At 38.3% G+C, this 14,856-nt stretch overlaps 1 protein-coding gene across 11 annotated transcripts in view; it reads right to left on the bottom strand.

The window, feature by feature from the left end:
- The window catches only part of LOC113909714 (coiled-coil domain-containing protein 170-like), a 52,451-nt gene that overhangs the window by 37,483 nt on the left and 112 nt on the right, over nt 1-14,856 (bottom strand). For 2 of the 11 annotated variants that reach the window (XM_027571189.2, XM_027571199.2), the window contains exons 1-2: nt 8,276-8,354; nt 4,835-5,160 (exon numbers count right to left, since the gene is read on the bottom strand). The exons of 1 other annotated variant lie outside the window; for it this stretch is intronic. In XM_027571189.2, the coding sequence (XP_027426990.1) occupies nt 4,835-4,972 (138 nt within the window). In that variant the 5' untranslated portion in view covers nt 4,973-5,160; nt 8,276-8,354. Of the gene's footprint in view, nt 1-891; nt 1,029-4,834; nt 5,192-8,275; nt 8,385-14,057; nt 14,827-14,856 lie in introns of those variants that run through there. 8 more of the 11 variants (XM_027571191.2, XM_027571194.2, XM_027571190.2 and 5 more) reach the window with 8 other exon arrangements.

Raw genomic sequence — 14,856 nt, 5'->3', positions numbered from 1 at the left:
GAGAACAACATGAGGTGGTCTATCATATGTCTATTTGGAATCCAAGAATTTTATAACTTAGAGAATGGGAAGAGGAAATATTTAAAGACATAATGTCTAAGAATTTTACAGAATTGTTGAAAGATATCAATAAAGTGGTCAAGCAAATCCCAAGAAGAGTAAATAAAAAGAATTCCTTACCTAAACACTCATAATGAAATTGCAGAATGTCAAAGAATTATCTAAAAAGCAAATGATAGAAAGGACAGATAATTACAAAGAAATGGATGTTGGACTGGGGAGTGACTTCTCAAGAACACAGAAGCTAGAAAACAGCAAAAGGATAGCTGTAATGCACTAAGAAAAATATATCATCTTTCACTGATTCTGAGACACAAGTTTTCACATCTCTGCAACTGGGATGCATCTTTTTTTTTTTTTTCAGATTTATTTATTATTTGAAAAAGAGAGAGGGAGAGGGGAGAGGAGCAGAGGGAGAGAGAGAATCCCAAGCAGACTCCCTGCTAAGCATGGAGCCCAACACAGGGCTCAGTCTCGTGACCCTGAGATCATGACCTGAGCCAAAATCACAAGTCAGATGCTTAACCATGTGAGCCACCCAGGTGGCCCTAACTGGGGTGCATCTTAAAGTTGGTATCATTTCATATTGTGGATAAGTTGGTTGGCAAAATTTTTAAATTTTGTAATAGTGCATAAAATAGTAGTGTTTCTTCAAATCAAGGATATATTATAACCGGCAGTTAGAATTTTATACTGAATGAAATTGTTTTAATATGGGGTAGCACAAAGACATTTTGGCAAACCAAAACTGAATTTACTAATATGCCCTCATTTAAGAAATTCTAAAGGATAGATTTCACATAAAAAATTAAGTCATAAAGTCTGAAATACCAGCAAGAATAGTGGACAAAAGGGGTGCCTGGGTGGCTCAGTCGTTAAGCATCTGCTTCAGCTCAGGTCATGATTCCAGGGTCCTGGGATCGAGCCCTACATCGGGTTCCTTGCTCAGTGGGAAGCCTGCTTCTCCCTCTCCCACTCCCTCTGCTTGTGTGTCTCTTGCTGTGTCTCTCTCTGTCAAATAAATAAAATCTTAAAAAAAAAAGAATAGTAGACAAAAATAATAGTAAATATGTGGGTATATTTAAATAAGCATTAATTTAAAAAATTTGATTTATGGGGTTGAAAATAAAGAATAGAACCAATACAGGACAAAAAAAATGCATATACATTGAGAGGAGAGAAATAGTCTAAAGCACTATAAAATGTTCAGATTTTTCAGAAGTAACATAAAAATTCCAACTAACTGTTAATTATACATGTTAAAATAGCTAATCTAAGTAGTAAAACAGGGGTCATATAGCATATAACTTCTAAACTAGTAGAAAAGGAAAAAATGGAATGAAAAAAATCAATACAAACAACAAAACAAAAATATCAGTTTTTGACATGATAAGAGGAAGGAAAAGGAACAGAAAAATAATGGGACAATAGAATATGCATAATGTAATGATAGAGATATCTCCAACTAGTAAGTAATATCAATAAATGTAAATGGACTAAACTTTCCAGTTAAAAGCAAAGATTATCAACATTATTTGAAAAAGCAAAAAACTGAAAACTCACATGTCAAATAAGAGTTTAATAGATAAATAACTTGTGGTATATTCATACAGTAAAATAATACACAATGATGAAAGTTATTAATAACTAGATACAGAAACACAAATCTCACAAAGCAAAAGAAGTAACAAAAGAATAAAAGCAGTATTATTCTATTCAAACAAACTTTCAAAATGTATAAAAATAATTTTAATTAGGCATACATATATGGGTGATTAAACTAGGAAAAAAAACAAGGAATGATTAACACAAAATTCAAAATATCCACTATTCTGGAGCATGTGGGTGGCTCAGTGAGTTAAGTGTCCAACTCTTGATCTCTGCTCAGGTTTTGATCTCATGGTCGTGAGTTCAAGCCCCGCATTGGGCTCCAGGCCCAGCATGGAGCCTACTTAAAAAAAATTTTTAATTAAAACAAAAATAAAATAACTACTATTTTGAATTTTAGGTGGCAGCAAAGGGATTCAGTTAAGAAGGGGCACACAGGAAGTGTCTCAGTTACTGGCAGTGCTCTATGGAACTAGGAAGCAGGTTCACAGGTATTTTTCTTATTATCTAATCTGTGTGTATACTTTTTTTTTAAAGATTTTATTTATTTATTTGACAGAGAGAGAGAGAGACAGTGAGAGAGGGAACACAAGCAGGGGGAGTGGGAGAGGGAGAAGCAGGCTCCCCGCTGAGCAGGGAGCCTGATGTGGGGCTTGACCTGAGCCGAAGGCAGACGCTTAATGACTGAGCCACCCAGGGACCCCGTGTGTATACATTTTAAAATTTTCTAAGTATGACATATTTTAAAAAATAAATTCATACACAAAAATAGATACTTTTGAAAGATACATATATATTCAAAGACATATATCAAACATTAGACTGAGAGGAGATAGAAATGGAGATGGGAACAAAAAAGGAAGAGGAAGCTTGCACAGAAAGATGATAATGTACAATGAACTAACATGACTAACTTGACAGCATATCTGAGATCTAACACAAGAGTACATTGATTAAAATGTGCTAGGTGTCTTATTTAGTACATTGCAGTATCACTACATTTTTTAAATAATTGTATTTAATATTTTTTATTCCCTCTTAATACTTCAGTGCATATTTAGCTTTCAGCATTATGTAAGAAAGGTATGTACAGAAAATATTCATTTTTTTGCAATATCATTAAGATTTAAAACACCAATAATAAAAATAAAAATAATAACTATGATATCCAATAGGCTTTTAATTTATAAAAATAAGAAATAGTCACCCTGTAATTTAATTTTTGTAGACAGCTCTTTCAAATACAGCCTGAAAATTTTTTTATTTCATATTTAGAAGACATGGACGAGGAGGCATGCTGTATAAGAATACTCACTGCAAGCTGTTTATATAAGAAAAAATAAAATGTATAACAATTGTGATATATTAATTTGTAATGAAATTCTATGCAGCAGTTAATGTGCACATACTAAACTTATGTGAATCAAAAAGAACTTTCAAAAACATAAGATTGAATGCAAATAGCATAGCAGAAAGTTATGCCTAGAATATCATTTATGTAATTTTTTAAATGCCCAAAACAGAAGTATCCACATATATGTAAGAATATAGTTATATACTTAGTTCAGTATAGTTATCTCTGAAAAGGAAAAAAAAATGGTCCAAGATGGTCAAATAACACTTCATAGAGCCTTGTAATAGCAGCTGCCTTAACACCTCCTTCTCTCACCACCTCAGACCCTCGGTGCACTCACCCCCCTTCAGTCTACTAACCAAGATGCCTAATGCTCAACAGCAGGGACTCCCGGGCCTGCCCCAGTGCTAGGAATGGCAAAGATTCTTACTGGTTAATGTCTGATCCTACTTGTGAAAATTTTTAAATCATCCATCCCAAAAATTGGGGATGGGATCAAAAGTTACAAAACAGTCTTCAACTGTTATCCATGAAGTTTTCTCTCTCTCCTTTTTCAAGATTTTATTTTTAAGTAATTTCTACACCCAACATGGGGCTGGAATTCATGACCCTGAGATCAAGAGCCGCATGCTCTACCAATTGAGCCAGACAGGTGCTCTGGAAGTTTTATCTCTTTTAAAAAATGAAGCAAATTTGGGGGGAAATTTCAAATTTAAATCTGTGCGGTGGGTATGTGTGAATATATACATATATACACGTAACATTTATCTATTCATCCGTCGACTTACTTACTTTTACTGTAAAACATTTCCTCTCCTAGCAAAGAAACTAGGCTTGTCATCCTCATTTAAAGCCAATAGAGGGAGGAGGAAATAAACTATTCTAACCCCCATCTTCACCCCAAGCTCAGGCTTCACCCCCTAGATGCTTTACTGTAAAGACTGGGTGGATCTTTCTCGTGGTCTTAAAAATATTAATGGAAGGGACATCAACTGATCCAAGAGGATATTTAATTTTCAGGAAGATTCTCATAGGGTCTAGCCCTAATAAAACAAGGCTGTGAACCAAGGGGGTAATTTGGTGCACTAGAAGGTAATGGGACTCAGACTACATAGTTCTGGCCCCGCATCACTGTGGCCTCTCTCATGTTATTTCCTAATTTAGAAAATTATGGGGTTGGATCAAATTATCTTAGAGGCCCTTTAGAGTCTACTTTTATATTGTTTTGGGATTGTTGGGCCTCAGTGAAATGTCAGAACCACCAAAAAGGCAAAATATAAATAAAATCCACTTTGAGGTTCCATTAGATTTAGATTCTTCACTGCTCCTTATTCTATTTTTTTTAGAGATTTATTTATTTATTTATTTATTTATTTATTTATTTATTTATTTACTTGAGAGAGAGAGAGAAAGGGAGAGAGCATGCATAGTGTGAGAGGGGGATAGGGAGAGAGGGAGAGGAAGAGAATCCTCAAGCAGACTCCCCGCTGCGCACGGAGCCCAATGCAGGGCTCGATCTCATGTCCCTGAGATCATGACATGAGCCAAAACCGAGTCAGCTGCTTAATTGACTGAGTCACCCAGGCACCCCTGCTCCTTATTCTAGAGTCAAGCCAGAATCAAAAGAAATGAAAGATCATTTAACCTCATGTCTTGGGTCATTCACTAGCAAGGACATGAAAGGGTGCTAGCACAGGCCAATGGGCAAATTGAACCAGACTTTCCTTTCTTCTAGCTCTCAGCTGTGCAGTTGTTGTTTTACCTCTACCTTCTAAGAATGGGGCAAAAAATAAATGCCAGTGTACAACTCACCACTGGGCTAGTTTTCTGAGATGTGTGAACTGATAGATGCTTGACTTTTGATGACTTAGCCTCATGGAGCCCTTTGCTTTGGCGAGTAGCAAGCCTTCCTGGATCTGAGTGGTTTAAAAACTGGAGAGGGCCTGACATGCTGGAGATAAAAGAAGCATGAAACAGATCTAGTAATGGTGATCCAAGGTGCTTCCAAGGAGAGTCTGCATAGAGCAGTCAGGAATTGATGCTGAGGTATGCCCAGCAATAATGGCAATGTCTTCAGGAAGGTTCCACTTCAGATCCTCACAGTTTAGCCAGACTTCAGAAGGTGCTGCCTGCTGAACCTGTTGCTTGGAGACAAGGCAGATCTAGTTTCTAAAGATAGTATCAAACCACTCTTTAAATTGTAACTGGTTGAAACAGCCTGCTAATGTACATATATGCACTCATATCATACTTAAATGCTACTTATTAATCATATTTATGCATACCTTACTTGCAAATATCCTTCATTTTCAATTTCTCTAACTATCAGGAACCCTAACTATATCCCTTGAGATTCAGCCAAAAGATAAAAAATCTAACATGAGTTAATAATGTAGCATCTGATAATTTACCACAAAGATACAAATGTAGGGATCCGAAGGGGTACGTGCACCCCAATGTTTATAGCAGCAATGTCCACAATAGCCAAACTGTGGAAAGAGCCAAGATGTCCATCGACAGATGAATGGATAAAGAAGATGTGGTATATATAGACAATGGAATATTATGCAGCCATCAAAAGGAATGAGATCTTGCCATTTGCAACGACATGGATGGAACTGGAGGGTGTTATGCTGAGTGAAACAAGTCAATCAGAGAAAGACATGTATCATATGACCTCACTGATATGAGGAATTCTTAATCTCAGAAAACAAACTGAGGGCTGCTGGAGTGGTGGGGGGTGGGAGGGATTGGGTGGCTGGGTGATAGACATTGGGGAGGGTATGTGCTATGGTGAGCGCTGTGAATTGTACAAGACCGTTGAATCACAGATCTGTACTTCTGAAACAAATAATGCAATATATGTTAAGAAAAAAAAGAAGAAGATAGCGGGGGGGGGGAGAATGAAGGGGAGTAAGTCGGAGGGGGAGACGAACCATTAGAGACGTTGGACTCTGAAAAACAAACTGAGGGTTCTAGAGGGGAGGGGGGTGGGGGGATGGGTTAGCCTGGTGATGGGTATTAAAGAGGGCACATTCTGCGTGGAGCACTGGGTGTTATGCACAAACAATGAATCATGGACCACTACATCAAAAACAAATAATGTAATATATGGTGATGAACATAACAATAAAAAATAAAAAAAAATAATGTAGCATCTGATAGCTCATAGTAGTCTTTCTGCCCCAGAGGAATGTAAAATGTAACTTTATATTATAATTTTTATAAATTCAGTTTCCCAAGAACTTCAGTACTGCTTTAAATCCATATTTCCTACCCAGTTCAATTTCATATATTATCTTTCTTTTCTAAAGTTAAAGAAAAAGAGGAAAGCCATCTTCCATGTGTTTATTGGGTAATAAAAACAAAAACAAAAAAAATGGAGATTTCTTTTTTAAGATCAGGGGATGTATGGGGGAGGGGGAGGAGAAAGCAGATTTAGAAACTGTGGGCTAGGGGGGCTGCATGTAAGTAGGGTATGTGTTTCCTTTGCTGGTCGGTATCTTCCAGAAAATTGAACTTTCCCAGAATACAGGAATTTTCATTGAGAAAAAAAAAATCAAGACGGTGTGATTTGAATAACATGGAACAAAAAGCATGAAGGCCTGATTTTATTCACTAACCCTGAAATCCATTTTGAAATTCCTGTATTATTTCATTTTACTGATATTAAAGGCAATTATTAAAGAACAAATATCTCTGGGGTGCCTGGCTGGCCAGTCAGTAGCATGTGACTCTTGATCTCGGGGTTGTGGGTTTGAGCCCCACATTGGGTGTAGAGATTACTTAAAAATAAAATCTTTAGGGGCACCTGCATGGCTCAGTCTTTAAGTATCTGCCTTTGGCTCAGGTCATGATCCCAGGGTCCTGGGATCCAGCCCGGCATCGGGCTCCCTGCTCCCCGGGGAAGCCTGCTTCTCCCTCTCCCACTCCCCCTGCTTGTGTTCCCTCTCTTGCTGTGTTTCTCTCTGTCAAATAAATAAATAAAATCTTTAAAAAATTAAAATCTTTAAAAATAAATAAATAGAATGCAAATATCTCTAGTGAAACTTTATTTTATTTTTTTTAAAGATTTTATTTATTCATTTGAGACACAGAGATAGAGAGAGCACATGAGGAGGGAGAAGCAGGCTCCCCACTGAGCCAGGAGCCCAATGTGGGGCTCGATCCCAGGACCCTGGGATCATGACCTGAGCCAAAGGCAGACGCTTAACCGTCTGAGCCACTCAGGCGCCCCTCTAATGAGACTTTAGTCTTTTTCTCAATTTTCATTATTTAATACCTAAAAATCATTACTGCATTAATTCCTTTTCTAAGAACCAAAGAAGAGAATCAAAAAACAACTTAAGTTTTGGTGAATGAAAAAGGACAATAAACTGCTCTTCAGTCCTGGAATGAGAATGATAATGGAGACAAAGGACTTCTTAAGAATTCTAATCTTTGCTTTTATTTCCTTACCATTTTACGAATTTTATGCTCTATTAAAAACAAAGTTACTTAATGAGTTTCTCCCATATTGCCTAAAAAACAGGCTACTATGTGGGCCAAACTATACCTCTAGAAGCACAAACATATAAATCCTTCAACATCAGCTCAAACACCACCTCATTCCCTGATTCCAGCAAGGTGAGGGTAATCTCCCTCTTTAACTCTTGTAGTGTATGATCTATATTTCAACTGTTATCTCATTCAATATTGTATTATGTAAAAATCTTATCTTTCCTACTACATTAAAGGTACCTAAGAGCAGGATCTATTTCTTTTTTTTTTAATTTTTTTAAATTAACATATAATGTATTATTTGTTTCAGGGGTACAGGTCTGTGATTCATCAGTCTTACACAATTCACAGCGCCCACCATAGCACACACCCTCCCCAATGTCCGTCACCCAGCCACTCCATCCCCCCCACCCAAGCAGGATCTATTTCTGGTTTATTTCTATCATCCCATAATGAGCACAAAAAATACACATTAAACAACTAAAGAACCCAACAGGAAAAGAAATTCCTTAATACGAAGTTAACTTATATGGATAATAGTTTTCCCAAATTAACCTTGTATAATAAAAATGTATTAGGAGACTAAAGTAAATAAAATACAGCAATATGAAATAATTGTTCTGTGGTGGTAGGTTTATACATGACTATTCCATTTTTCTATGTGCTCATAAGATTTATCAATACCTCAAATTAGAAAGATATAGTATGCTATACTTCACTATGCTTCAGAAAGTAAAAACCATGAATTTTTACCATATCAGGCACGAGAGAAAATTCCAAATCAAAGTTCACTTCCCAGAAGAAACCTGAATTGTCCAATCTGAGTGGCTGCCTTGCACAATTTGCCAGTAGAATGTTTGCATATCAAAGACGCTGTTTCTAGGTAAACGCATCACAGAGGTCCAAGGAAGGGAAAAGTCCTCCTTGGAGTGATGCAGTAAGGTCTATGGTTATTTCCCTAATTAATGAAGTGAAAACATAAAAGTGGTTTTCATCCACATTAGTAAACTGAAGAACTCTTAAAGTGATCCCACTGAAAGTAAACCTTCTAGTAAATCTTTCCTTTGTGAAATTCTTGAAATAGGTTAAATTTTTGTCTCCAATACCTACACCTCTTCAAGGGAGAAGTACTTTGAGAGGAGAAAGGATTGAGTCAATCTGCTATTCCTAAAGCAAAAGATGATTTGTCTGGAACACTGATATTCTAATTCTTGGGAAATAACTTTTACTCTAGACAAATTGTGTCCCTATTATGTATTCTTGATATCAGATCCTTATGATTATACTTCAAATATCATCTAATCTAGTGGTTCTCAACTCTGCCTGAACATTAGAATCTCAAAGAAAACTTAAATAAATATTGATACCCTGGTCCCACCACAAGTTCTGACTTGAAATTGGTCTACATTGGAGGCTACGCATAATCTTTTCTCTTTAAAGCTACACAAGTAATTTTAATGTGACTGTAGGGTTGAGAATGACTGTTTCACTGTCTTCATTTATAACTGATAAGAATGAGGCAGCGAGAAGTGACATTCATTGGAATGAGAGTATTAGTTAGTAACTAAACTAGGAAAATAAATACTTTTTTTCCCCTAAAAAGATTCTAAAAATTACATCCCCGAGCAGCAGGAATATAAGTATGAACACGACAGGAAATGTATTACAAAGCTTACATTCTGGTGGAAAAAGTGAACAAGGATATAAAAAAAATCATTTTAAAAAGTAATAGGTGTTGTGAATAAAATAGGCTAATATGACAGTTATAAGGTAGATAAGTGGGCAGTTTTGATAATGTAGTCAAAGAAGGCCTGTTTTACATGTATTAACAAAAATTAACTCATATTATACATTTTATTGGATAGCCTGCTTTCATCACTTAACAATGTGTGAAAGCTGTCCTATACATCTATACACATTTATTACCTATCTATTGCTCCTTTAACAACTATATCCATCCTGAGGGAGATTTTTTTACTATTGAAATCAACCCTGTGAGGAACACTTTGATACATATATCTTTGTGTTTATGTGTAAATATTACTCTAGGATAAATTCCTAAAAGTGGAATTACATGGTCAAAGAAAGCATATATTTGGGGTGCCTGGGTGGCTCAGTTGGTTAAGTGTCTGACTCTTGATCTCAGCTTAGGTCTTGATCTCAGGGTCGTGAGTTCAATCCCCACACTGGGCTCCATGCTGGGCATGGAGCCTACTTTAAAAAAGGAAAAAGAAAAAAGAATACATTTATCTTTCTGATAGATATTATCAAATTACCCTCAAAAAGTTTATAAAAAATGGAGCTTCTGCAAAAAGGATATACTTTTTTTTTCAAGCAAGCACCAATAAGATCATTTGAATAAAAATATTTTGCCTTTCTATTCTCTGTGAAATGATCACTTCTCAATCTTTACCTGATTTGACCAATCTGCAATATATTTGAATTACCCCTCTCCCATAGAACACTTTCTTGACCTGTCTTTTAAAGCTGTCTGCCTTTGTGGTTTTCCTCATAACACACTGGACTCTGCTTTTCAATCTGCCCTCCTGGTTCCTCCTCATTTCCTTGAAAAAAAAAACACTGAAGTGCCCTAGGGAATCAGTCCCTGGTTCTCTCTCTACCTACACCCATTCCCTTCATGGGCTCTTACCTAATCTCATGGACTTAAATATCTATTTCCATTTGGATATCTAAGAGGCATCTAAAAACATCTAAAACTGAATTAAAACTCAAAACCTGCTCCTGCCAAAGTGTTATCTTATTTCAACTCAATAAATGACAACTCCACTTTTGCAGTTGCTCAAGCCAAATCCTTTCTTTCATTCTTACACCCCAACTTCCTCTTTTCATTCATTCACTTGAGCATTTCTGTTCAAGTCAGATTCCCCAGAGAAGCCTTTCTTACCACATTTCTAAAACAGTACTCTCCTGCCTCTTACCACCATTACCCATCCTCTTAGCTTGCCTATTTTTAAAAAATGACATGTCTCAATGTCTAAAATTATATATTTCTTTATCATTGTTTTGCTTACCAGAATATTAGCTGGGGGCAGGAACTTTGTTGGTTCGCTATAGTCTCTCTAGCACCTTAAGCAGTATTTTTTGTTGTTAGCACAGTAGCCACTCAGTAACTATTTGCTCAAGGAATGAATGAATTACGCAAGTCATACAAAGATATTATTATTATTGAAAACCAGGCTGTTGGGGCACCTGGATGGCTCAGTCGTTGAATGTCTGCCTTCGGCTCAGGTCATGATCCCAGGGTGCTGGGATGGAGCCCTGCATCCAGCTCCCTGCTCAGCAGGAAGCCTGCTTCTCCCTGTCCCACTTCCCCTGCTTGTGTTCCCTTTCTCACTCACTCTCTCAAATAAATAAAAATAAAATAAAATAAAATAAAATAAAATAAAATAAAATAAAATAAAATAAAATAAAATAAAATAATAAAAAAGAAAACCAGGCTTTTGAGCTGGCAAAGGCAATATATTTAGAGACGAAGGAAGGTTTGGGGCCTATTCCAGGCACAGCTATACAGCTTGGGCAAGTTGTCCTTCAGTCTATTTCTCCATCTGTAAATTGGAATTTTGCCATCTTCCTCAGCAAACAAGACAGCTGAAATAGTCAATATCTATTTGGTACTATAAGCTACAGAAGTTTCACTACCTACAATTTACCAGGAACATTTGATTCAATTTTCCTCTTAATTTTATCTGTTCTGGTCAAACACAATATAATGGCATGTGTTCAGAGGTCCTCATATAAAGTTATTATATTACATCACTATATTAAGTATTATTAATTTGTGCTTTTTTTCTAATTTTTTTAAAATTTAAATTCAATTAATTAACATATAATGTATTATTGGTTTCAGAGGTAGAGGTCAATAATTCGTCATCTTATATAATACCCAGTGCTCATTACATCACGTGCCCACCTTAATGTCCATCACCCAGTTACCCCATCCCTCCATCCCCCTCCCCTCCAGCAACCCTCAGTTTGTTTCCTGATTAAGAGTCTCTAATGGTTTGTCTCACCTCTCTGATTTCATCTTGTTTTATTTTTTCCTCCCTTCCCCTAAGATTCTTTGTTTTGTGTCTTAAATTCCACATGAGTGAGATATGATAATTGTCTTTCTCTGATTGACTTATTTTGCTCAGCATAATATACTCTAGTTCCATCCATGTCAATGAAAATGGCAAGAGTTCATTTTTTGATGGCTGAGTAGTATTCCATTGTATATATACACCACATCTTCTTTATTCATTCATCAGTCAATGGACGTCTGGGGTCTTTCCATAGTTTGGCTATTGTGGACATTGCTGCTATAAACATTGGGGTGCAAGTGCCCCTTCGGACAATTACATTTGTATCTTTGGGGTAAATACCCAGTAGTCCAATTGCTGGGTCATAGGGTAGCTCTATTTTTTTTTAACTTTATTTATTTATTTGACAGAGAGACAGAGAGCACAAGTAGGCAGAACAGCAGGCAGAGGGAGGAGAAGCAGACACCCCGCCGAGCAGGGAGCCTCATGTGGGGTTCAATCCTAGGACCCTGGGATCATGACCTGAGTCGAAGGCAGCTGCTTAACTGACTGAGGCACCCAGGCGCCCCTAGGGTAGCTCTATTTTCACCTTTTTGAGGAACCTCCATACTGTTTTCCAGAGTGGCTGCACCAGCTTGCATTGGTAAGAGGGTTTCTCTTTCTCCGCATCCTTGTCAACATTTGTTGTTTCCTGACTTGTTCATTTTAGCCATTCTGACTGGTGTGAGGTGGTATCTCATTGTGGTTTTGATTTGTATTTCCCTGATGCTGAGCGATGTTGAGCATTTTTTCATGTGTGTTTGGCCATTTGGATGTCTTCTTTGGAGAAAGGTCTGTTCATGTCTTCTGCCCATTTCTTGATTGGATTATTTATTCTTTGGGTGTTGGGTTTGATACATTCTTTACAGATTTTAGAAACTAGCCCTTTATCTGATGTCATCTGCAAATATCTTCTCCCATTCTGTCAGTTGTCTTTTGGTTTTGTTGACTGTTTCCTTTGCTGTGCAGAAGCTTTTATCCTGAAGAAGTCCCAATAGTTCATTTTTGCCTTTGTTTCCCTTGCCTTTGGAGAAGTGTCTAGCAAGAAGTTGCTGCAGCCAAGGTCATAGATGTTGCTGCCTGTGTTCTCCTCAAAGATTTTGATGGACTCCTGTCTCACATTTATGTTTTTCATCCATTTTGAGTCTATTTTTGTGTATGGTATAAGGAAATGGCCCAGTTTCTTTTCTTTTTTAAAGATTTTATTTATTTGACACAGAGAGACACAGCGAGAGAGGGAACACAAGCAGGGGGAGTGGGAGAGGGAGAAGCAGGCTTCTCACGGAGCAAGGAGCCTGATGAGGGTCTTGAATCCAGGACCCTGGGATCATGACCTGAGCCAAAGGCAGACGCTTAACGACTGAGCCACCCAGGAGCCCCAGGAAAGGGCCCAGTTTCATTCTTCTGCATGTGGCTGTCCAATTTTCCCCACACCATTTGTTGAAGAGACTGTCTTTTTTCCATTGGATATTCTTTCCTGTTTTATTGAAGATTAGTTGACTAAATTGTGTTTCTAATATGTCCACTTGTGCAAATTACCAGAAAAAAATTCATCAAAAATTCTTTAATTCTACTATGGTACAATGTGGTTGTACAAGTATGTAAATATACTAAAAATCATTCAGTTGTATACTTAAATTAGGCGAATTTTATGGCATATAAATTATACCTCAATGAAACTGTTAAAAAAGCAAAAAAGAGATTCTCTAATTCTATACATGAGGCTACTGTAAAATATCCTCAGAATTTAGAAATTAGGCAAAAGCACCTACCAAAAGTCCCCCCGCCCTCCCCCCCACCAAAGAATAAAGTGCAAAAGATGAACTCTGCCATTAGTGAAACATGCTACACTAAAACATGGTTTATAAAAGAAACTCAGATGTTAGGTCAAATCCAAAGTGACCTGAATAAAATCGCTATCTCAAAGAGATATCTGCACGCTCATGATCATTACAGCATTATTTACAGTAACCAATATATGGAAACAACCTGTACCCGTGGAAGGAAGAATGGATAGAGAGAACGTGATACACAATCCTACCCACCCACCCCCAAGATTTTCAACTATAAAAAAGGAAATCCTGCCTTTTAGGATAACGTGGACCTTGAGGGCGCACACGAAGTGAAGAGAAAGATAAATACTGTAAGATATCTATATGTGAAATCTGAAAAAGCCCACTTCATATAAATAGAATAGAATGGTGATTGCCATTGGGGGTAGGGATGTTGGTTAAAGGGTATAAACTTTTAGGTATAAGATAAGTTCTGGGGATCTAATGTTCAGCATGGTGACTATAACTATAACTAACAATAGTTAGAGTAGATCTTAAATGTTATCGCCACACACAAAGCTATTGTAATTATGTGAGAGAATGGGGATATTAACTAACCTTATTGTAATTATTTCATAATAATGTGTACCAAATCATCACATTGTATATCTTAAACTTACATACCTTATGTTAATTCTCTCTCAATAATATCGGGGAAGAAAATAAACAAAGTGCCCTGTACAACATAACTTCAGAGCTATACTGGGATGACTGTAGCCTGAACACAGTAAGAACGCAGCTTGTTTTCTGGAGCAGAGCGGACAAACGCCCCACTTCAGTATGCAGAGTGGACGCCTGCGGGGGCGGGGGGGGGGGGGAAGTGTCTGCTTGGCTGGTGGCTCGGGGTTAGTTTACATAAGGCCCGCGTCCTCTCCAACCCCAGATCTGCGCGGGCAGCTGACAAAATCTAGGCTTGCTGTGCTGACGACCCTCCCCGCACTGACCGACCCCGAGATCACCCGGGCACTTGGAGCCGCACGGCGCCCAAAGGGGCCTACAACAGCGCGCCGGCTCCGACGCTGGCCGAGCAAGCGTCACCCGAGATTTTAAAACGGTGACGGGCGCCACCCGGACCCTCCGACTCAGAATAGGGGTGGGGGCCCACAGCAGTCTGACAGCGCGGGGGGTTAGAACGCCAGGAGGGACGCCGCCTCAGGCCCTGCGGGTTTCACCTCTGTGGGCCAGCCCTGAGCCCAACCACGTACTGCGCGCGGGAGCCTGCCCGGAACTCTCCCTGGAAAGCCGCGCCCCCAGCCCCCGGGGCGACATCTTTCCCAACGCCCAGGCGATCACAGGAGACGTGTTTCCCTCCCGCGCGCGCGCGCGAAACAGTTCTCCCGCGAGATCGCCCCTTGGGCTCCGCCCGCTGCTCCGCCCACGAAGGGCTGGGATCGAAACCCGACCCGTCTTCAGCGAGTTCCCC

Source organism: Zalophus californianus, chromosome 6, assembly GCF_009762305.2.
Source record: "Zalophus californianus isolate mZalCal1 chromosome 6, mZalCal1.pri.v2, whole genome shotgun sequence".
Classification (NCBI taxonomy): domain Eukaryota; kingdom Metazoa; phylum Chordata; class Mammalia; order Carnivora; family Otariidae; genus Zalophus; species Zalophus californianus.
This window is presented reverse-complemented; position numbering and strand designations above follow the sequence as displayed.